Source organism: Poecilia reticulata, linkage group LG3, assembly GCF_000633615.1.
Source record: "Poecilia reticulata strain Guanapo linkage group LG3, Guppy_female_1.0+MT, whole genome shotgun sequence".
In the NCBI taxonomy this organism is placed as follows: Eukaryota; Metazoa; Chordata; class Actinopteri; order Cyprinodontiformes; family Poeciliidae; genus Poecilia; species Poecilia reticulata.
The window spans coordinates 10,577,735-10,601,314 of NC_024333.1; the positions used below are offsets into that span (position 1 = coordinate 10,577,735).

At 38.1% G+C, this 23,580-nt stretch overlaps 4 protein-coding genes across 6 annotated transcripts in view; 3 read left to right on the forward strand and 1 right to left on the reverse strand.

Annotated features, from left to right (window-relative positions):
- LOC103462299 (interleukin-1 receptor accessory protein-like) overlaps positions 1-3,456 on the forward strand; it is a 12,459-nt gene extending 9,003 nt beyond the window's left edge. The window contains exons 9-17 of the mRNA XM_017303864.1: positions 228-477; positions 645-831; positions 958-1,096; positions 1,186-1,251; positions 1,355-1,466; positions 1,584-1,729; positions 1,855-2,007; positions 2,463-2,615; positions 2,689-3,456. Coding sequence (XP_017159353.1) covers positions 228-477; positions 645-831; positions 958-1,096; positions 1,186-1,251; positions 1,355-1,466; positions 1,584-1,729; positions 1,855-2,007; positions 2,463-2,615; positions 2,689-3,023 — 1,541 coding nt within the window. The 3' untranslated portion in view covers positions 3,024-3,456. The remainder of the gene's footprint in view (positions 1-227; positions 478-644; positions 832-957; positions 1,097-1,185; positions 1,252-1,354; positions 1,467-1,583; positions 1,730-1,854; positions 2,008-2,462; positions 2,616-2,688) is intronic.
- Positions 3,457-4,503: 1,047 nt separating this feature from the next.
- LOC103462015 (interleukin-18 receptor 1-like) lies at positions 4,504-9,843 on the forward strand. Its single transcript, XM_008404472.1, has 10 exons — positions 4,504-4,633; positions 6,011-6,260; positions 6,953-7,133; positions 7,263-7,401; positions 7,482-7,547; positions 7,660-7,789; positions 7,897-8,042; positions 8,174-8,326; positions 8,728-8,880; positions 8,955-9,843. Exons 1-10 carry the CDS (start codon positions 4,597-4,599, stop codon positions 9,287-9,289), a joined length of 1,590 nt encoding a protein of 529 aa, XP_008402694.1. The 5' UTR covers positions 4,504-4,596; the 3' UTR covers positions 9,290-9,843.
- A 3,203-nt stretch (positions 9,844-13,046) lies between these two features.
- Positions 13,047-20,949, forward strand: LOC103462014 (interleukin-18 receptor accessory protein). The gene is made up of 12 exons (XM_008404471.2): positions 13,047-13,222; positions 13,353-13,515; positions 13,714-13,864; positions 14,038-14,203; positions 16,607-16,678; positions 16,853-16,982; positions 17,066-17,214; positions 17,917-18,054; positions 18,247-18,348; positions 18,433-18,540; positions 18,633-18,748; positions 19,690-20,949. The coding sequence occupies exons 1-12, from the start codon at positions 13,132-13,134 to the stop codon at positions 19,930-19,932; spliced, it is 1,629 nt and encodes a 542-aa protein (XP_008402693.1). The 5' UTR covers positions 13,047-13,131; the 3' UTR covers positions 19,933-20,949.
- On the reverse strand, positions 20,321-23,577 carry pcnp (PEST proteolytic signal containing nuclear protein). 3 transcript variants are annotated; one of them, XM_008404470.1, is made up of 5 exons: positions 23,475-23,577; positions 22,011-22,237; positions 21,637-21,705; positions 21,495-21,550; positions 20,321-21,366 (listed from the first exon to the last, which is right to left on the reverse strand). In XM_008404470.1, the coding sequence occupies exons 1-5, from the start codon at positions 23,536-23,538 to the stop codon at positions 21,258-21,260; spliced, it is 525 nt and encodes a 174-aa protein (XP_008402692.1). In that variant the 5' UTR covers positions 23,539-23,577; the 3' UTR covers positions 20,321-21,257. The 3 variants fall into 3 exon arrangements, with proteins under 3 accessions (XP_008402692.1, XP_008402691.1, XP_008402690.1); XM_008404469.1 differs by having other exon boundaries at positions 22,011-22,240; positions 23,475-23,567; XM_008404468.2 differs by having other exon boundaries at positions 22,011-22,188; positions 22,261-23,538.
- Between the last annotated feature and the right edge of the window lie 3 nt (positions 23,578-23,580).

Genomic DNA, 23,580 nt, shown 5'->3' on the forward strand with positions numbered 1-23,580 from the left:
GGCTGCTGTCCATCGCCGCCGTCTTTTCTCATCAAAGGTTTACGATAAAATCCAATTTAATGTTTGTGTAGCACCATATGGTTTTTTTTACAAAGAAATCAACTGATTTACTCTTGTAAAATTAACAGCAGGAATTGCAATGAGAAAGAGGGAAAATGTGAACTATTTATATAAAAAAAGAAAAAAAACTACCATAGCAAATAAAATTTGCTGTTTTGTTTTTGCAGGCATTTGTCCCGCGACGGCCAATGAGATCTATGCTAACGCTGGTGACCTGGTGATGCTAAACTGCAGAGAGTCTAAACATAACGGCACCGTAATGCCTTGGAAAATGGAGACAGACCAGAAGATGCAACTCTACAGCAACATGTCAGCGTCTGAGCAGCAGCAGCTCGGTTTGGTTTTTTATCAGCACAGCCTTGTGATTCTCAGAGCATCTGCAAACCATCAGGGGAATTACTCATGTGGCCCTCCCGGGTACGACCCGTAAGCTGGTGCTCACACTCCATACCTAAGAGTCTCTTTATAGAAATGTATTTAAAAAGAAATCTAAACTGTACTTTAGATGTACATTTTTAAACATAGACCAAGCCATCTGAATAACGATTTTCAAGCTCTGTCCATCTTTCTTTGATGATTTACAGAAATACCAGCAGCCAGATATGGTTCAGACTTAAAGTATGCCCAAAGCAGTCCACAGAGTGTACCACCAGGAACACGTACTCTATGGTATGTCATGCAAAGCAAGCCTGCAAACTGAATTGTCCTGAAGGAAGCATCCCTAATGTAGGAATCCCCAGGATGAAGAGCATGGAACACATGTGGCACAAGGTACTAAAGTCAGCAGTGGGTGTGAGCTGATTATATAACATCAATTTGACAAGTTCAAATGAGATTTTTCTTGCTAATATTGAAATCCAACAGTTTAAGTGGTTTAAACTGTGGCTCCTTTCTCAGGAGAATGGTGAGCCCTCGGATAATTACTTCCCAAGCGTTGGATTGGAGAAAAGCGGTGTCTACATCTGCAAGAGGTCTTTCTTGTATTCTGGTGAAATATATCAGACTTCCTCTTCAGTGAAACTTGTTGTCCAAGCAGGTGTTACAAAAATGCTCTCTTGTTATTTCTTTATGTTTTTATCTAATTAAACTTTTGCCAAAACCTAAAATATACGTTCTTGTGTGCAGTTGAGCCTCCGGCAAAGTTAGGAATTTATTTACCCAAGAATGGTCAGATTTTTGAAGTAGAACTCGGTGGGTATTTTATTTGTAACATTAAGACACCAAAATACATTCTATGTTTTTCTGTGTTATCATTATGTTTTCATTGTTCTGTTTGCTTTTTTTTTTATTGCAGGCACAAAAAAAGAGATTGTTTGCAAAGCACTCGTAAATTCTTGCCAAAATAGTCCGTATTGGACGAGTGAGAGGGAATTTGTGGACGACTTGGACGTTCACACAGATCCATGGCAAGAACTGAACTTACATTTTATATATACTGCAACTGATGATAAACAGAAATGTCACATAGATGTAATGCAGTCAGTGATAGCTCATTGACGTCCCTTATGTCCCGTCCTTTCCAGCAATGGAAGTGAAAAGATGCCGAAATGGATGAGTACAACTTTAATTTTCAGAGAGGTGTCACCTGTAAACCTGTCAAAAACTTTTACATGTGGATTTTTAAGTGACAAACACATCTTCACCGTCAACATCACCCTTGTTAAAACAGGTGTGGGAATTTTCAAACGTTCAGTGCTCGTCAATTGCTCATTTCGTGACAGATTATCTTTTATTGCAGAACAATTGCAAAATGTGTTTTCTAAGTATTTCATCAACTCAATTGTCTCCCTGCAGCTCAACCTTTGCATGCGATGCTAGCTGTATGCTCTGTCTGCGTTGTGGTATTGATGGCGGCGATCGTTGTTGTTTACGTGAAGTTCAAAATTGACGTCACCCTTTTCCTACGAGACAAAGTCGGATTTAAAGTCTGCCAAAGCAGCACTTCAGGTGAGTATTGACCAGAAAAAAAATCTCATTGTGATCTTAAGTTTCGAAAAGGAAAATAGGTCCGGAATGCATTAATTCACTACACATTTTGAGTGGGCAAGAAGACTAACAGTAAACCAGTGATGCAGTTCGTCCATCTAACTTTATTTGGTTGCAGTCCGTTGCCCTGTAAATGATCTTTCTAGTCATCATATAATTTGGCGATCCAAAACATTTTCTGGATTTTTTAAAATCAGAAAGTATAGTTAACAACATGCCTGAGAAATTATTGCTAAAACCTTGACTACAGAATGTCAATGGTTTTGGAGAATGTCTCCAAAACCTTTAAAGACTTAAGGAATGTTGGTCTGCTCTGAGGAGCAATAAAAAGGTTTTTACGAAGTTTATTTCACATCAGAATGGGTTTTTGAAGGAGGGCGTGGGAGAAGTCAATGATGTATTTTCTTTGTGTTCAGATGGAAGAAGCTACGATGCGTTTCTGATGTGTTACAAAAGCGTCACCGATGGAGGACTGAGTGAAGAAGACAGAAAATGCCTGGCGAGTACTTTGGAGGACGAGTTTGGTTACAGCATCTGCCTTTATGATCGAGATGTCTTACCTGGTCAAGGTAAGGGAAAAAAAAACAGGTGTAGTCCAAAATAATAATGTGATATTTACCCTGCGCTCACGTCCTTTTGCAGCTATCGCTGAGGCCGTGTTGGACTGCATAGAGCAGAGCCGGGCTGTGGTTCTGGTTCCCAGCTTTCCAGATCCTGAACCAGGAAGTGCAGTGCTAAGCGCCATCCACACTTCTCTAGTGGAGCGGAAGACTCGCTTGATTTTCATAAACACAGAGCAGACAGAGGCGTCGAGATCAGGCTCGTTTCCAGAGGCTTTGCAGCTTCTGAGTAAAGCCGGGAATAGCGTCACCTGGAAGGGACGGCCGCCCTCCACCTCCTTCTGGAAGCAGCTGCGTTATCACTTACCGGCCCCACAGCAAACACCAAAAATGCAACTTTTATCACAAAAATGCTAGGATGATATCCAAACCTAACTCTAGCCATTTTATACTGGTCATACGACATGCGAGATAAGAAATGCCAAGTAGTTTGTTTATACATTAACAATATAATGCAGAAATCAATTTAATGAATGTGTTTATATTTAAAATGTCCTGTTTATTTATGACTTTAGACTACAGAGTACCTCCGTGCAATACACTCAGAAAACCAGACATATGAATGCAACAATTATTTTTTCTGTTATTGCTTCAGTACAAGTTGACTACTTGCAGTTGTTTTATGTAACATGTTAACAGCACAGAAAAAGTGAACAGAATGTGAATTAATCTCAGATGTTTTATTATTTTATTTTTACATTTTTGTTTCTGCATTTAGAAATGTAATTTCTGTGTTTATTGTCAACTGTTACTGTCTCTGCTGCACCATTAAATATGAAAAGCAAACTTGCGATGAGGAAAATAAGTATTTGAACACCCCGCGACTTTGCAAGTTGTCCCACATAGGAATCATGGAGGGGTTTGAAATTAAAATTTTAGGTGCATGTCCACTGTGAGAGACATAATCTAGAAAGAAATAATAAAAAAATCCAGAAATCACAATGTGTGATTTTTAAAAAAATAATTTATTTGTGTGTCACTGCTGCACCTTGCAACCAGCAAATATTCTGGCCATCTGTTAGTCCATCTCTAAAGAGCCCACCTCCACTCCACTTATCCTAAATTAGAAGCACCTGTTTGAGGTCGTCAGCTGCATATAGACTCCTGTCCACCAAACACAGTCAGTAAGACTCCAACTACTAACAAGGTTGCATCAAGACCTCCTGTTAGAGAGGACATAGTATTTATGGAGTTGTTTTTGTGAAAGGATTCTTGGCATCACTCTGGGTCAAAGTGACCCGTACCCCTCTCTTCCCTGTGTGTGAAGTCAGAACTGGACACTGTCCATGACTCGGAAACAATGCTGTTTGGACAGATAAGAACAAAATGAAAATGGAGCAGATGTTGATGTCAAGAGGTCCCAAATAATTTCTAGGAAGTCCCAATACACACCCACAATAAATGATGCCAAGAAGCCGTACGTAAATCAAGGGTCTTCTTTCCAACTCACACCAGCAGAGATGAGACTCTATAAAAACTGTGATGTTAGGAATAGAAGGGGGAGATTTTTTAATTTTGTATTGACGTACATTGAGAAGATGTACTGCCGGTAATAAATCTTTGCCTGTCTTCGGCCTAAGCAGCGAGGAATTGAGTCCTACGTGCGTTATTTCTTTTACTCGTATATTTCAGAGTTAGCCACCTTTCTAATCTCCAACACGCCAAGCCTCCGTTCATGGTGAGCCTTTCCTGGAAACCAGCTTTTAAGAAGGTTCATAAGTTTTTACTAAAAATTGCAGAAGTTGGGGACAGAGGAGGAAGTCTTGGTTTGTGACTCAGAGGAATAAAAGTCGGCGTGATGTTCTTCCTTCAGTTTCATTTTCTCTCCCATCACAACCTGCAGTCAGGTTAAGGAAATCACTATTTGCTCTGAAGGAGAAGGAATGTAGGCAAGCTGTTCACAGTGAAGTCTCTCGCAGCAGTACTGAAGATGTTCCTGCTACTTTTATTCCTCGCATTTATCTCAGGTGAGTTAGTCGGGTAATGTCTGCAAAGGAGAAATAAAAATGTACTTCTTTCCTAGCCAGATGTTGGATGTGTTTTCCTCGAGCACTACTTCCACATTCACACGATTCAAAGTTTTCTGTTCTTTTTTTTTTTTTTTTGCACCACGATCATGTGGAAATGTATTAAAGTTATGAATTAAATTATGAAGTAAAATTTAGCTTAAGAATTTTAACTCGTAATACAGAATAAAAACGCTCCTGTGAAAGTAGCTGTATGAATTCAGCAAGAATAAACCTTATTAAGGAAACGACCCAAACACTCAAAACCGCTCTGAGCCTTACTTAAGTGGGTGAGAGAGGGGAGAGTTTACATAGAAAAACCATTCCAGGTTGTTCAATACTCAAAAGTTGTGTGGGAAAGACGGAAAAAAAAAATAAATCTAATGGAGATATTTCCAGAAATTTTTCTAAACATGGCAGAGAGACTCCAAGAAGAAGGTTATTTTGTCTTTGAGAGAAAAGCTGATTAGTGTTATGTTTGGGTAACATCAAACATTGCACGTCATCAGAAACATACCATGTACGCCATGAAGCACAGTGGTGGCAGTAAGATGTCAGAGCGTAAAGGTTGTAAAGGTAGAGGGGAACGTGAATGTGGGAAATATTACAAAACTCAGCAGAATAATCTGACAGAAATGAGCAGAGGGTTCTTTAATTTACACAATTATATTTGTTTTTGGAGACTTATTTTGGTATTTTGCAGATTGCTTTTAGGGTGAACTTGTTTGGAAAGGCAGACATGGACATGTTGGTACATGTTTTGAATGTCCTCCACTTGTAGAGTTTTTCCCTTACAACTGACTTAAAATTTTTGTCAGACCTCTTTTTTTCCCCCTTTCCTGTCTGGTAGGCTGATACAATCTTTCTTCTGAGGGCCTCAAACAGCTTATTTGACCGAACAGTAGCATATATCTCACCTTTACAGTCAGAAGCTCATCATATTAAATATACAATTTTTGTTATTTCAGATGGAAACAAATGTAGAAGAGTATTATTTTACCCTTTCTCAGAAAAGTTTTTTTTTTTTTTATTAGCTTCTCATTTTTAACGTCACAAAACTACATGGAGTTGAAGCAACATGTGAGCATAGTTATCATAGTTAACCAGACTGTGTGATGATTTGGCAGTGAAACAGGAAGGGTCCCCGTGTTTTTTCATGCGTTTTGTTTAATGAGATTTTACAAGAAGCTTAGAAGAATAGTAGATGGCTTTTTATGGGGAAACTAAAGCCAGGAAGCACAGCTACAGTGCTTTGCAAAGTTAACAGGAATGATGTAAACTTGAGTTATTTCAGAAATAAATTTGCTCACACTGTTTTTTTTGAGTGTGTTTTTTTAGGCGTTTGCTCCATGACAACCGAGGAGATCTATGTCAGAGCCGGTGACCTGGTGATGCTGCAATGTGGAGAGTGTACATATGATGGTACTGTAGTGCTTTGGAAACTGGAGACTGGCCAGAAAACACAACTCTACAGCAACATGTCAGCATCTGAGCAGCAGCGGCTTGGTTTGGTTCTGTATCAGGACGACCTGGTGATTCTCAGTGCATCTTTAAACCATCAGGGGAATTACACATGTGTTCCTCTCAGGTACGACACATAAACTGATTCCTGTTCAACACAATCACGCCGCATATTTATTTTAACTGATTCATTCTGTCCATATCATATTTAAATCTGTCATGATTATATCAAAAATATATCAGATAAAATAAAAATAACTTGGGGAAAAAAAAGCTCTTGTTTTTCAAATTATGACTTTGTTATAATGGGAAAAGCGATGGAAGCCTGGACTCATGTGAAAAAGTTATTCATAACATTTTGAAAAATGTAAAGGTCAGTTTCACTAGCCTGTCTACTAACCCTGCTACTGTCAGGGTTGAACATAAACCAACACATCATGCTTCCGTCGGATGAGAAACAACGTCACTGACATCTCAGATAGGAAATGGTTACACATCAATTTCTGAGACTTGGGGACTCATGTGAACAACCTCCAGAGCCATTCTCCACAAATGAGGAGAATTTGGATGAGACATTGGTGTACCAATGATTGTGACCTTAAGCTAATATCCATCTTAGTTACATAGCAGGACAAGGATCCAAAGCACACCTACAAGTTTAGTACCAAATGACTGAGGAAAAAGATTTCTTTAAAGTGATCTATTCAAAATCCTTAGTTAAATAAAAACTGAGAAATTGTCTTTTTATCTGATTCAGACTTGTTTAATACTCTGAAACAGCTGGAAAATAATTTTCATCCTGACTTTGATGATTTACAGGAACAGCAGGTGCCAGATGGCGTTCAGGATTACAGTATACTCAGAGTCGTCCAGAGAGGTTGAGTTTGGAAACAGGTACAATCAAACATGTTACAAAAACCAAACCTGCGAACTGAACTGCCCTGAAGAAAACCTCCCCTGCAGCACTGCTTGGGAGCTGCTGGGAATCACATGGCACAAGGTACAATAATCATACAATTACTGCGGATGGGATTCGATTACATAACAGCAATAACCATGAATATTTAATGGTGCTTTTCTTACATTTCAGTATTGTATGTATTTTTTTTTATTGTTCCTGCTTTCCCAGGAGAATGGTGCAGTCTCAGATGATTTCTTCCCAAATGTTGATGTAGAAAAAAGTGGAGTCTACATCTGCACCAGGTCTTTCTTGTATTCTGGTCAGACATATAATGCCTCCTTCACAGTGGTACTTGATGTCCAGACAGGTATTAAAGGCCCTATATTTACCTGTTTAAGTGTTAATTAGTTAAAGGTTGAGTAATAAATGAGTGTTTTTTATGTGCAGGAAAGCCTCTGACAAACTTAGGAATCTATTCACCAAAGAATGGGAAAGTTTTTGAAGTAGAGCTTGGTGAGTTTATATTATTTGCAGCATTGAGATACAAATAGACAGTTTTGGGAGTTTTTTTGCATTATGCTATATTCAATTCTATCTTTTTTTTTTTTTTTTTTTTTTCCCCAAGGCAAAACAGCGGAGATTACTTGTACGGCACTCATCGATTCTAGCGACGGTTCACTCTTCTGGTTGAGAAATGATGAATTCGTGGAGAAAAACGACACCCTTCGCTATTTCTACAACGACACGATCTCAAAGTAAGAGCTGAACTCACGTTTCTGTGTGAAATCGAGTTGATATTACAAACTGATATGACAAACGCATTAATATCTTGATGACGTTCACCATTTCCTGTGCTTTCCAGGAACGCGTCATTGGATGACGTCATTTGGATGAGCGCAACTTTAGTCTTCAGAGAAGTGTTGGAAGAGGATCTCTCTGCAGAATTCAGATGTAAACTTGAAAGTGCTGAACTCACACATTTCATCTCAGTCACGTTGGATAAAACAGGTGTGTGAGTTTGTAAACGTATCTTTTTTTCTTTGTTTTTTTTTTTTACAAATGTGCATCACAGAACATTTATTTTGATGTGGAAAATTAGTTTTGAAGTTGCTGTTCTAATTCCCTGCTGTTAACTGCAGCTGGCTCTTCATTTGTCATTCTAACTGCATGCGTCGCCTGCATTGTGGTGGTGATGGCTGTGATTGTTGCTACATATGTGAAGTTTAAAATTGACGTCACCCTCTTCCTAAGAGGCAAACTTGGCTCTAGTGGTTACCAGAGCAACACGTCAGGTGAGGTTTTTTTTTTTGTTTTGTTTTGTTTTTGTGTTTTTACTAGAAAAGCAAACCTTGTAACAAAATGCAGCTAAATCAAGTCGACAAAAGCTTCATGAAAATAAAAGAGATGCCCTTAGTGTCAAAATCAGACAAAGAAACTTGGAATGTATAGATTTTAGTTGTGTAAGTTGGCTAATATCAGCAGCACAAATTCCTATTATTGCATTGGAAAATTTGGTTTAAAATCTGAAAATGAAGATAAAACCCTTCTTAAAGTTACAAAGATAAGAGTACTGAAGAAATAATTATCTGTAAACTGTTCCTGTTTCAGTTCATTTAACATGAAATTGATCTCTAAGTTAGGCATTGATGGGCTCCAGCTTCCCTTACAGCAGCGGCTTTTTCTTTGTGTTCAGATGAAAGAAGCTACGATGCGTTTCTGATGTGCTACAAAAGCGTCACTGATGGAGGACTAAGTGAGGAAGACAGAAAATGCCTGGCGACTACTTTGGAGGATGAGTTTGGTTACAGCATCTGCCTGTATGATCGAGATGTTTCACCTGGTCAAGGTGAGCTGAAACGAAACACGGACTGTTGTATAGTAAAATTGTAATATTTACCCTGTGCTCACGTCCTTTTGCAGCTATCGCTGAGGCCGTGTTGGACTGCATAGAGCAGAGCCGGGCTGTGGTTCTGGTTCCCAGCTTTCCAGATCCTGAACCAGGAAGTGCAGTGCTAAGCGCCATCCACACTTCTCTAGTGGAGCGGAAGACTCGCTTGATTTTCATAAACACAGAGCAGACGGCGGCGTCGAGATCAGGCTCGTTTCCAGAGGCTTTGCAGCTTCTGAGTAAAGCCGGGAATAGCGTCACCTGGAAGGGACGGCCGCCCTCCACCTCCTTCTGGAAGCAGCTGCGTTATCACTTACCGGCCCCACAGCAAACACCAAAAATGCAACTTTTATCACAAGAATGCTAGGATGACGGGTGTGGTGGTGGCGCAGGGGTAAAGTGCAACCCATGTACGGAGGCCTTATTCCTCGACTCGGCCATTGCGGGTTAGAGTCCCTGCCCGGTGACCTGTGCTGCATAGTTTACATCTTTTTCATAAGCCACTTTCCTGTCTGATAACTGCTAAATAAATGCCACTTTTACAGCCAACAAGACCTTTAAAAAGAACGCTAGGATGATACCTGATACCACCTTTAGCAGAGCAAAGGGGCAGAACAGACAATCTGAAAAAGACTCTGTTTGGAGCTCCATTTATGGTCTTGACTTAAGACTAAAACTAAATTAAAAATCTATGAGTCCTAGATGAGTCTAAATGTAGATATAATACTAACACAAACATGAAGTGGCCATTATACTTATGTCTCAAGATGTTTAATCCTACAGAAAATCTGCAAATTATGTTTTTGCTAACGGATAAAAACTGTATGCTATTCAATAGTCAAACATTTCTTATTGTTTATGTAATTCATATTTTCTCTGATTTAATTAGTAGTGCTCTGTTTCCTTTTGTTTAAATGAAACTGCCCTACAACTAAGAGACATTAGAGAGGTTTTTTTGTTTAAAACCTCAGAACAGAAAAGCAGCAGGAATCAATGTATCACTTTGAGTCATCCAAGTAATGGGATTTCATTACAATACTACTGAGTACTTGTGAATTTATCTGTCATGTGTTTTGTTGTTGCTGCGTACATTAACACCTCAGCTTTTGCTTTCCGTCTATTTTAAATTCTTTTGCTAAGATTTCTTCTATATGTTCTCACTGGATCATAAATATCTAGTCAAGATAACTTTATTTCCACAAATGAAGTCCCAGAATTGTAAAATATGAAGAATGTGTGACTTTGCTCATTGTAACCTCTGTTTATACAAAAGCTGCAACAGACATGAAAAGTCTGAGACAAATGAAAGTTTTTTGAAAGAATATAGACATAATCTAATGGTGTTCTTTTTATATATCATGTTAATTTACAATTACTAATAATTTTGAATGTTGATTATTGATTAGTAAACACTTCCTGGAATAAAGTACATGCAATTTGTTTTCACCATTTACTATGATAAGTTTCTTACTTTCTACTGTTCATACCAATCTGAACCAAAATCTTTTCATATGCTGGTATTTATTCCAGTTGCTATGAAAGCGAGGCGAATATTGTACCTCAGGTCCAATCCAGTTCAGTGTGCGGCACAACATTGTTTACTGCTGCTGGCTCTTTGCCTGCCCTCTGAGCAAACCACAACAAAGAATGTCGCAATGGCCACAACACACCATTAAAGCAAAAAACACATTTTAAGATCTTAAAAAAAAAGATCTAAGCTTCCCCAGGAAATAGATTTTACTCATCACCTTCTTGTAACTTGGTAAAACTGTCCCATAACTATGAGACATTAGAGGGTTCTTTCATGCGTGTGTGTGTGCGTGCGTGCGTGCGTGCGTGCGTGCGTGCGTGCGTGCGTGCGTGCGTGCGTGTGTGTGTGTGTGTGTGTGTGGGTGTGTGTGTGGGTGTGCGGGTGGGAGCAGGAGGGGGAGGTTTCCATTTAAGTCAATAGTTGTTGAATGTTGGTAGTAGCACCTTGGCGAGTGATGCCCTTCACAAACCTTACACCCTCTCCCTAGTTGTCATCTTCTTCCTCCTGACATCAATCACCTTCTTGCTCATCTTCAGTTTTGTTTAAGTTATTTCCACAGTTATCTCCCGGTACTTCCCCTCCTGCACTCCTGTTAAACAACAATTCATCAGAAATGTAGCCAACCAAAAGACCACTGAGGCATTCAGGTCTTGATATTTGCCCCATTTAGTTTTACACTTTTAATGAACCAAGAGTCTAATGATGTATCATAATAAAACCAGTTTATGTTACAGAGCAATATGAAAACATTCAAAAGACAGAAAATATTAGCGTTGCATAAAATAAATGTATATTTTGGGTGTTTAAAACAACATGCTAAAATTTAAAGAAGAAAATTTATTTTCTTCAACTCTTCTAAATATTGCAAAGTCAAAAGCAAAGGCTGGATTTATTTACACAAAGCGTAAACGAATGATGGGTGATTTGAAACTTTTGCACAGCCGTGCAACGACTCCATGAGACCCTGAAGGTTAGAACATGATACTGGATGTGGTGAACTACTTCTTCAGAATAATCTTGCCTCGTTTGCTCAGACAATGCTGCTCGTCAGGGTAACAGAACAGATCTTATCAATCTGTTGTGCATTTCCATTTCTGCGCCAATACTTTATGAACATAGTACAAGTCAACGCCACTGAGTTTAAAGTTTCTGCACAAAAATGCACACGTGAAACTAAATTAGTCCCCGTACAAGAATCATCCAAATCTCAGAGACTAGTGCTGTTTGTGACTCACAGTTAGCATAAAATAAATTACCTTCTTCTGAAAATTGGTGTTAGACATGAGGCAGATTTTAGACTTTACAATCACAGGCCAAACATGTCACAAAGGTATTTAGGCAGCGATGTTAGATACAGTTTCAGAACACTAATTAATTTACATATACATTCTCAAATGTATAAAAGAAAAAAAAAATCTTGCTCTATTTTAAAACTATGAAATTAGACCACAAGTTTATACAAAGTTAATGTAGAAAAAGTATTCTGATTAAAAATGATCTTATTTGTAATTCTTCTTGAATTTTAGTCATGTTGATTATTTATTTTTTAATTTATTGCATATGAAATTTTCTTCCCTAAATCGATTCCTATTTCTGTTTTTTAGCCAAGTAAACATTATTTGTAAAGAACTTTGAATACAACAGGCACTGACCAAAGTGCTGAACAAAAAGAAGCGGAAATAAGATTCAAGAAAAATGTTGGAACAGGAAAATACAACATGAAATACAAAACAGAATACATGTAAAGAAAACAAAAATAAAATGAACCACTTACATCGGATTGAAAGCTAAGAAGAAGAGGTGGGTCTTAAAATCAGATTTAAAAGAGTAAGCAAAAAGGCTTTTCTAATTTGCAGTGGAAAAGCATTCATTGATTTTAGGAGACGCAACGGCACATCAGCACCGGAGGCACAGAAAACTCCCTCATTATATGGAAATCCAGCAGATGGTAATTAAGCCATGGAAACAAACTCTTTCACATAACTTTAGTGCCGTGCTCACGTGACATGATCTTAAAGCACATATCCTGACATTATCCTCTGAATTACACTGCATGGAGATGTAAAATGTGACAAGGATGCAAAAAAAAACAGATTTGAATCAAGTGCTGCATTTGCATGCAGCAAGAAGCATTAGAAACGGTGGGGGTGATATAGGTCAGGTTTAGAGAAACCATTTCAAATAGGGCATGCAAGGTTAACCATAACTTACAGGTTTAAAGAAGCCCACCTGCTGCAAGAGAAAAACTGCAAAAAAAATGTCTTCTTTCTTCCGTTTTTGCTTTTGTGCTTATCTCCAAAATGCCAAACAAATAATTTCACAAAACCAAAAAAGGACATCTCAACACCATATATATGTATACTGAATATATATAAATATATACTGTTTACTTAGGAAGTGGCTACCATGTTAGATTTCATAGAAATCATGTTCAAAGACAAGCAAACAGGAAACAGTGCGTCAACCCACTACGAGCGCAGTTTGTCCTTTGAAAATAATACCACAAGATTCACCCCTCAAGAGAGAGGTCGAGAACGTTTAAGATGAAGAAGAGAAAATATCCAAAGCATCACTTCTGGCTGGTCTTAAAGAAAAAAAGGAAAGAATTAGTGCGATGTAAAGATCTGCATTATCTTCCACCGACAAAATCAACAAGCCTGTGGTTTTGGAGACGGAGCATGCGAACCGGAATCGTTCTGTTTTACTTTTTCTTTCCAACTATCGCAAAGGGTTGCTGTGGGAAAAATCGACAACAGAGGATTTTGACAGGTACTCATTCCAGCTTTTTATGAAAGTGCCTAAAGATTCAAAGCTAGCGTGCAGGAACTTGTAAACAACTGAACAATTTGGTCAAAGGAGCAAAAAGAGTTTGATGCAGCTGCAAAGCTCCTGTCTGCAGATCAGCCGTTTCATCACTACAAAGCTGTGGAGGGGGAAGTCTTTGTGATGCCATGCGATCCATCTGAGAAGTCCCCTGTGAAGAGAGCCGGCGCTGATGACGGCAAAGCATGTGGGGAAGAGTTTGTGGCTAAAGATGCTGGAGAAAACAGAAGCTTCACAGGGTAACTCACGTGGTCACTGTAACAACATTCATTTTAACTGAAAGCTAGAGTTTAACTCCATTCACTAAAGTGCCTTGAACGTTGGGTTCATGTTTATATGTTGCTCCTTAAAAACTTATGTTTTATTAGTCTACATACTAAAAGCATCTTGGTTAAAGTATTGTTGATCCCACCTCTCCAACTCGACTGTTGCTGCAGGTCAAATTCGACTCTGCAGGTCATCGCAAAAACCAGTTTGAGATGCTTCGAGCCTGAAGAGAGCAGCGTGATGCTGCTGGTTGACATTGGTGGTCGCATCCCCTGCCCCGGGCATGCCTGTTATAACAACACGGGTGTGGTTTGGTACAAGGTGAAGTACATACAAGTGCAAAGTAACAACTTCTCACAACACCCAAAACCACTTCATTGCAGAATCCATTTCTGATTGTTTTTTACTACTGAGGTACTTCGCCATTGCTAAATGGGAACGGCGATGTGCTCCTAGGTCCCAACAGAAATTCACTCCTGTATGCCTTCTTGCAGAAAAACAGACCCGTATCTATAGCAAGAGACTCCTGTGTTGAAGACGGGGAGCTTCAACTCTGCACAGTCTACAGAGAGGATACGGGTGTATTTTATTGTGACAGACGAATAACTGAGCAAGGAGTCGCGTGGGTCTTCAGGAGGGCCGTCCACGTTAAAGTCATACGTAAGACTTTTCGATATTTCTGCTATAATTTAAAAACCTAATCCGAAGGCGTTTCATGCATGTGCCACAGTGAATCACACTCATTTTAAGATCAAAGAAACAAAAGTCTCAAAGTTTTGATTTATCACTCAGCACCTCCTCTGTACTGCAAACCGGACATACTGCTCACACCTGTTCTACGAACGCACAAAATGTGCACTGAAAAAACACAAAGTCACAGTTCTGCAAAATACAATAGACAAAGCAAATAAGTCTTACGTTTTTGCCATGTCATTCAACAATGAATTGACAGATGCATGCAACAACTGCGTTCAAGCAGAAACATTTTCTGGGTCTCTTCAACATAAATTTCCATGTCCTCCTATGCCTTTCAAGCAACACTCCATTTAAAGGATTGCATTTTATGCATGCATCCACTTGTAAGCAGGTGCAGAATCATTTTTCAATGGATTCCAAGAACTTCAAAAACCTTTACAGTTTATAAAGTTAAGAGTCTTCATTATATGGGCAGTATGTTGCATTACCCCCCAAATACAGCAGCGGTTTTTCTAGACCACCCAGTGAGAGACATGTTCCTCATAACTGTTTGTTTTTATTTCCCCCCAACCAATAAATTAGTTTGCTGAAACTAGGAGGCGTCTTCTGCAGAAAGTGGTCGACTGTTTGTGTGGTTGCTGGAGCCTTTGCTCTGCTGTGGTAGATGTGTGGTGTCAGAAATACATTAAATATACGTATTAAATATTATATATCATATTTTATTGGATAAATGCGCATCATCTAAAAAAAATAGTACCTTCATAAGCTTTTAAAATCAGGTGTATTGGTAAAAAATATATATTAATGAACAGTCAGTCTTTAGTTCTGAAGCAGAGAGGAAGTTTCAGATATGCAAGATTCAGTTTTTCCACTGTTAGCGAGAGCGCTCATGCTCATACTCTGTGGTTTTCCTTTTCCCACTAAACAGAGCGTACATACAGAAAGTAACGCTTTCCTGCAGTCACACTTGAATGTAAAGTTCATGTTCGTTTAAAATGTGAAATATTTTCCGGTTTCTTTGTCTTGTGTTTTTAATTGTCCAACTTTATGTAGCGAACGCAGCAAATCTACTTCATAATAATAATAATAATAATAATAATAATAATAATAATAATAATAATAATAATAATAATAATAATAATAATAATAATAATAATAATAAACCAAGAGGTAAAAGAAGAGATAATTCACACTATTCAACACACTTATGGGACATTTCATAATATGCGATGATTCAAGTGCTATTTTAGCTCCAATAGAGAATTAATTAATAGCAGGTGGACAACTCAATGCATGTAAGTATTTTCCCTTGCATTGCTAACTTTGACTATTTCATTTCTGCAGTGTGCAACATTTACTTAGAGGTGAATACCTGATGCTGCCATGAGGAAATCCACAGCAGCATTTGAAACCGCTTTCTGCTTAAACCAAATAGTTACTTTATTGAGTTTAATGTGTTTATAAAAGTATTAAATAAGCCCTATCTGCTAAGAATGCTGTTATTTATCCTTCTTGGTTCACTTGTTCACCAGAGCTCTGTTTTCACAGTACCGGTACTTTTGACTGTTTTTTTTTTTTTTTTAAAGAAAAATGAAACTAATCTAATCTCTCCATATCTGTGGCTTACCAGTGCTTTACTGTTTCACCTCTGAGTTTCTCAGTCACTTTCATTTTTTTTTTTCTACATTCTCCACTTGAAAGCGTTACCTAATTTGCTGGCGTGATGTTTGGTTTTTATTCCGAGACAAGTTATCGGGAGCTTTGCAGGAAGCCATGCTCCAAACAGTTTTGTTGTGTTACTCTTAGCAATCTGAGCTTCATCTCTTACAGTTTGATGGAGGATTTCCAGATTCATAAAATATAATTTCCTACTCCAAAGTGTATCGAAATGTTTACTTAAACTAACAGATTGTCAGCATTTGACATTTGTCAAACGCTGTGATAACCCAAAACATGTGAGACACAAAAACACATTTTTGTCCTGTTAAACCAAACTCACATAAATATGACTTATAGTCATCTAAAAAAATAAATAAATACTGTTTCAAAAACCATCAACAGACATTCTCACAGATTTTTTATGACTGAAGAGGGAAAGTGGAGGAATGTTGCTGTCAATTAGATGCACTAGATTGACTGAACAATCAGTAAATGTGACCACCACTATAAAAGCTCGAACTTTAGTTCAGCCCTTTTAAGGATGAAATTAACAATAGTCTTACATAGCGTGTTGATTTATTTCTTTTTGCATTTTTATATGTAAGAGTTTCTGTCTATCATAGCAAAGTTTGTATCTGAATAGCGTAATATCTTTGAAGTCCCATGTTTTGCAGAATGAAAATATAACTTTATTTCCTGTTACCACAGCCTTTTCAGAAGCAAACTCTCTTCCTGTGGTTAAATATCCAGCTGTAAACATGACTGAGGAGGTTGAGCTTGGTAAGTGCGTTGATGCAGCTATCTTAACTAACATCAAAATCCTTGATTTGTTTTTTGTTTTTTTTTTATCACCAATTTTTTATTTACATGATATAGACTATTTAGAATATCCCAGCTTAGTTGAGCCAAGCATTTTATATCTGTACATCTCAAACAAATTGTTTTCTGTTTCAGGTCAGCCTCACAACCTCACGTGTGAGGTAGACTTTGATTTTGAGGTAAACATTTCTCGAAAAGTAGAGTGGTTCATGAATTATGGCGGCGATATGGACAACATGACCCTGTTAGACACGAAGCGACATCAGTGAGTGAATAAGGGCACTTTCAACTCACAGCTTTGCTTTGAAATGGAAAGTAAGTTAATGTGAATGTTCTTCTACATTCCAGAGAAGTCTTGTTTTCAGAGATCAAGGTTACGCAGACGTACGGCATAAAGGAAGTGACGCCTCAGCACCTGAAGCACGCATACACCTGCTTCGCCAGCAACGCTGTGGGAAACAACAGCGTCACAATTAAACTTAAACAAAAAAAGCAAGGTAGCTCATTTGTGCTCCATTTGTTATGCATTTTCAATTCAGTGTTTGAGCTTTTAAAATTACGTCGTCGCTCCAATAGCTGCTTATGAGAAACGATAACCGAGTCAGCTACATCGGTATGACTGGGTGCTTTGGTTATTCCGTTTAGTTTCCTTAAATAAAACTTGTGTGGGTGTGAACTGGTGAAGCAAAACCTAAAACTAAAACCACGTAGTTTTACAGAGGCTCAGATTTTGATTGAGAAGATAACATAATCATATCAGCCCAACATGAGAAGGATGCTATTCAGGTAGCCGCACCAAGATAAAAATATTATTGTAAGTTTTTTTGTCTGGACAAAGGTTGTAGTAATTGTATTTTCAACTATAGTAGATTATGAGATTTAAAAAAAAAATCTAATTTTAAGCCAAACTTACTCTTTTTTTAAATTATTGTAGAAAATGTTCTCCATTCTCATTCAATCCCTAAGAGGCCAAAGTTCAAATCATTTTGCAGCCTTAGTTGATTTTTTAATCAATTGCTTAATTTTAAAACCTTTAGTAAAAACTGATGTCATAGGCTTGTTCATTATGCTAAAAAAAAAATATTGGCTTGTTGGGGGTGCCAATAAGAAAATAAATAGTCAGTTTATCTGATTGTGTATTGTAGTAATTAAGCTACACAGTAATGCCATTTTAAGATGTGTGTGTGCTTTCACTCCAGGGAAATGGCCGTCACTGGTTGGGTATCCGTTTGGCTGCTTTCTGCTGGTCGTCAGCCTGGGAATCATCCTGCATGTGAAGTGGGTGGAATTACAGCTCATCTTCAGATCACGCTTCCAGTTTGGAAAAGATGATGAAGGTCAGAAAACACGCACGCACACGCATGCTGAGGCTAATCTCATTGCTAAGAGCTGACATTGTGAAATCTCACGTTATTTTATCAGGCAAATCGACGCAGTTTTCTGATAATACTCAGTAATGTTGCTTATAGTAGAAAACAAAATTAATTCCTACTTTAATATTTAATTTCATTTTTTTTTTTACCTTGCAGAGAAGGAATTTGATGTTTTTGTGTCATATGTGTGGACGGGTCCATCAGCAGAGGCGGTAAACGGTTTGACCATTTCCTCCAAGCCTTACAGTGATGCAGGAGGTATGAGCCGATATGCGTATCACTGTTTGGATTTAAAAGAGAACAAAAATAAGTAATGTTTTGTCTCCTTCGTATCAAACGTAGAGATGCAGAGCCGTGAGGAACCGATAGAAATGCGGCTGCCCCGGGTGTTAGAGGACCAGTGGGGGTATCGCGTCTGTCTGCTGGAAAGGGACATTCTTCCAGGAGGAGGTAATAGCATCAGCTGTGTGTGTGTGTGTGCGTGTGTGTCTCCACAAATGTTTTTTTTTTTTTTTTTTAATTATCTGATTTTGCTTTTACAGCTTATACAAACGATGTGGTTCTCACTATAAACAGAAGTCGAATGCTCATCTGTGTCCTGTCAGCTGAATATTTCGCCAGCAGCAACGCTGTGTTTGTACTGGAATCAGGAGTCAAGGTAGGCCTACATATTTCAGAGGGGTTTCTGTCTCTATAGCTGCTTTTTGTGTTTTTGAGAGTGTGCTACAGTGGAAACTGGAAAACTCAATAAAAAAATTAAATAAAAAATGTTAATTTTGGCTCTGTTATCCACCAGATAACAGATTCACAAGTAGTCAAAAATGGATGTTTTTAAAAGGATATATTTTCATAGAAAGTTATCAATTATGAGAATGTTACCCTTTAGAAACTGGACAAAATAACTTAAGAGCAACTTCCTTTTCAATACTTTGATTTCATTTACTGCACGAATGCAGCTTAGTGTGGGTAGGCCTAAAATAAACGTGGCATCTTTTTGATTGCAGCTCACAGCCAATGCTACAAGGATGAAATGCATCATTGTTAAAGTTTTGCTGAAATTGGTAAATTTGTTCAGTCTGATTTATCAGCTGCATGGGACAAATGATAAATCATGCTTTGAGATTTTGCATTGCACATAATTATTCAAAATTAATTCCACCTAAGTTGTTTTATTTACATACTTATGGATTTAAATGTTTTTGCATGTTTTTTGTTTTTTAATACCAGAAGAAGAAACTCAAGCCAGCACCATCCCCACTGCTTTTCATTCACAAGAATCTCAAGTTCTTTAATATTTTCTACATAATCCCCCACCTCCCCCTAAACTGTGTGGGCTTTTAAAGGAAAAAAAAAGAAAACACCATAACTGTTACAAATCCAGTTTATACTCATCCTGAGAGCAATACAAAAACAGCTTGGTTTTGTTTTGTGGCCGTTTTGACATAAACTGAAACCGGTACTGGTGCATGAAATAAAGAAGCTCAATCCACAACAAAACACAAAGAACCCTCTGTAGTTTCTGAATGCTTCAGTTTACCATCCTGATTCACTAGTGAAGTCATTTTAACCCGTGACTCACGTCTTCTTCCACATCTTTAGGCCTTACTGCAAAACTCTGCCCTCAAGATGCTCTTGATTTGGACCAGAGGAACTTCGGCGTCCTTCACCCAGCCAGAACCTCCACTGCCCAAACTGGTGCAGAGAGCCTTGAAGGTGCTTCCCAGTCTGCAGTGGAGCACAGACGCACCTTCCACGGCCGCCAGGAGCTTCTGGATCTCTTTGCAGAAAGCCATGCCAGCTGACAGAGCGAGGCCTGCTTCACGTGTGCAGTGTGAAGCCTGAGGTGTGGGAAAAACGTTTCCCCGCTGGAACTCGACTCATTATGCGTTAAAACGTGCGTCACCAAAAGACCGTATGAGAAAGCTAAAGCTGAATCTGAACAAAGAAATGTGTGAAGAGCTGTTCCGTGGTGACGCACATGCAGACGTACCAAGTGTTAATTTAAAATGCTGGGGGGGGGGGAGTAATTTTCCATCTGTAGGAATTTGTCCATTTCATCAAATTTTCAATTCTTCAGTTTAAGACTATGGAAAAATAAAAACTGAACTATTAAATGTAAAAAAAAATATGTGATTTATCATGATTTCTCCTACTGCTGCAATAAATAAATGAAAACCATTTTTTAAAAATTCATATTCACTGGACATCATTGAAACAAAGACTACAGCAATAGGAGTTGATATATTTTATTCGGAGATGTCAGAACGAATGGCTGCGTAATTCACAGAAAAATCAAAAACTATACATTTTGGATAGTGGGAAAAGAGTTTAAGACACAAAACATGTTGGTGAGTTATGATATTAAATTCAAAAGGAAAATAGTTTGGGGAAGTACCTAATTTTAACAAAAGTGCAACCAAGACAGTGTGTATGGTTACGATTCGATGTTTAAATATTTGACAACACAGAACATTTACTGCAAGCGCGACAAACTGGATTTCGGCTGCATGTTTGATGGGCTGAATGAGGCAGAAATGAAAAAATAAGAAAAAGTGTTCTCATTGGTGAGGGAGCTGGTAAAAGCAAAGGGCTGTGCAGCAAAAGTGAAAATCTAAATTCAAAAAAGAATTTAATCTGAAAACAAAACAAAAAGAAAATAAAAACCTACACTTAATTTAACCCACCGTCTAGTTTGTGGATTAAAAAATAAAACACTGTCACTATGTACATTTTTATACAAACATCAGACAAACAACGTGCTTATTAGGATTAAACCAAACCAGCGCATGGAGGAGGGAACAAAAAACGGTAACAGCAAGAGGGCAGGAACTATCCCAATCATCCAATTAGCCAACAAAACAAAAGCAAGACGTAGCGAAGAAAAAAAGTAAAATTATTTTCTGGCCAACTTCTCCCTTCGTCATTACCACTCCACTTCTCTGGAGACAAGAAGCACCTGGCAAAATTTCTCCTCTTGAGTTAAGATCAACCAGCTGTGGTTAGAAGCGTAAACACAAGGTGGAAGACTGAAAGTAGCCTTCACTACTGTGCGCCGAGTTGTACAAACCGAGGCTACAGCGACAAAAATGAGAGCCTTCGTAGATATCTCACAACGTTAACAAGTATAAAAATGTCATTTAGTGACAGAACTTTGTGGCAGTGATTTACTACTTGTCAGATTGGGCCTTCAGCTTCCTCTCCCAGAGTTTCTGATTATCAGAGAAGCCCTGCTTGCCCTTGTTGAAGGAGTTGGGGCCTGCAGATGTTGGGGTCTCCCTGAAAAGATAAGTTTATCGTCTTAGGTCAAGTTAAAAAAAGTTAACACGCACAAAAAATTCTCCCTCACAAAATCAAAAACTGATTTACTAAAACAAAAACAGGCAAAACTGTCGCAGCTTTTGTACCTCCCAATGTTCTTCATCCTCATCTTTGCTTCTGGGGGCATTTCTTCTGGTTCGCTCTGCACAAGGGACAAAAAAATACTAACATCAGCTACTTTTCATCGATTCCACTCCATATGAAGTTCTTTTCTGAGCGGGTACTTACATCATCATCTTCGTCAAAAACTGACACCAGCTTTTTTGGAGGAAGTGGTGGCACTACCTCCTTGGGTTTCTAGAACAGGTCAGGGACAAAAATAACAAAGTAAAACCGCAAAGCAGCATCACACTTCCTTGTTTTGTGAAGAAAAGATCCTCATATTCAGTAAAAGAAAAAAAAAGTAATAATTAACCAACTTTACGTTGTTTCAAAAACACAAAAACATGGGAATAGAATCTGCTTATCTTTATAACCCAAAGGCATCAAAATTTCCATGGCTCAGACCTTAAGTGTGTTCATTTTAAGGCTGCTCTGTAAATACTTTCACAATACTATCTGCACAAATCGTGTTCGGTAAAGATATACTGCTTAACACTTACCGTTGCTCCTAGTTTGATAGAAATAGGGTTTGATTTCTTTGCCATTTTACTGCCCATGCTGAAGCCAATTTTGGAGGTTTTGCATGGTGCTGGTTGGTCTGCTGAGGACTCGTCCTCGTCTTCAGGGTTAAGATGCTGAGATGTGCGTTTGACAGCAGTGCCATCTCCCCCCCCAGTGCTACAAGAGACAGGCTTAGTTTTCACTCTGTCCTCCTCCTCCTGTGGCCCTGCTTGAGGCAAGACAACTCACCAAGGTGAACAACTGCTTTGTGGGACCGGGGAGTGTTCAAAGCTACAATTTAAGGTTCTTATTTGCTTAGAATTCAGATTACAAGTCTTATTCATGAACGTCACAGTTAATGGCAGTAGCTGATAGTTTATACACCACATATGAAGCCAAGGATAACACTAGTAAATCTGCAGATATTACAAACTAGAAGAAAACATGAATTGATACACTGAAGTCACTGCAGCTGCCATCTTAACAGTGACAGTGCTAGTCAAATTATTCTAGAATAAAAGGTTAGTTTCTTAAAAACATATTTAAAATGCCTTTAAACTTGATCATGCAGCCTTTCTACTTTATATCAAGGTAATCACAATGTAGTGACTACCTACACTACATAGTAGGCAGTGTAGGCAGATTATTTCAATGCCTTTTCCCCTAACTCAGTAAATGGTTTTTGATGTGTTGGGGGTGGGGGGAAACAAAACAATGATCAAATATGAAAAATTATATTAAAAGGTATATTCAGGATTTGTGAAAAATAATGCACATGAATATCACTACTATAATGCAGCATAAACAGAGCATATTCTTTAAAAAGCTAATTATTATATTTAACATACTACTATTACTATCGATGCATGGTTACCTTAAAACAAAAATTCATAGTGGTTTCAATCCGATACAAACCATACAGATAACTGATTGTGTGATTTTAATTAAGACACATTTTTATCTGGCATTTAACACGAGCCAAATAAAAATGACAAAATAAAGCCAACAGCATTCAAAGCTGAACGCAGTTGCTTATTTTATTATTTTATCTAGCCATCAATAAATCATAAAATAATTTAATTGCGTCTCCAATTCCTCTTGCATCAAGAGGTTTACCTTGGAACAACCTGTGCTAAGTTAGCTTAGCAAATTTTTAGCTTAACTAAGCAAATAACAAAAGACTACCGTTACCCCAACTCATGTAAATGATCAGTAATTCTCTTCGCTCATGGTTTGTAGCCTCATTAACACACTTTAAGTAACATTATTTGTAGCCTTAATCCAGCGTTAATGATACTAGCAGTAGCCAGCTAAAGCTAACATGTAGTTCTCTCGTTGAAGATCACAAAACGTCTATTTGTAGGACGAGCTTCTTTTAAGCAAATGGGTAGCACATCAATATAATATTTAACAGTTTTTATGTGTTAACTAGATTTTAAACATCAAAACAGCACAAGTATCACCTCCGTCGTCGGAGCTATTTTTCCTGTTAGGCCTGTTATCCGCCATCATATCTTTCTCTGGCATCTGCCACTAGTCTTTATTTGGCGCTGTTTGATTTATGGACTT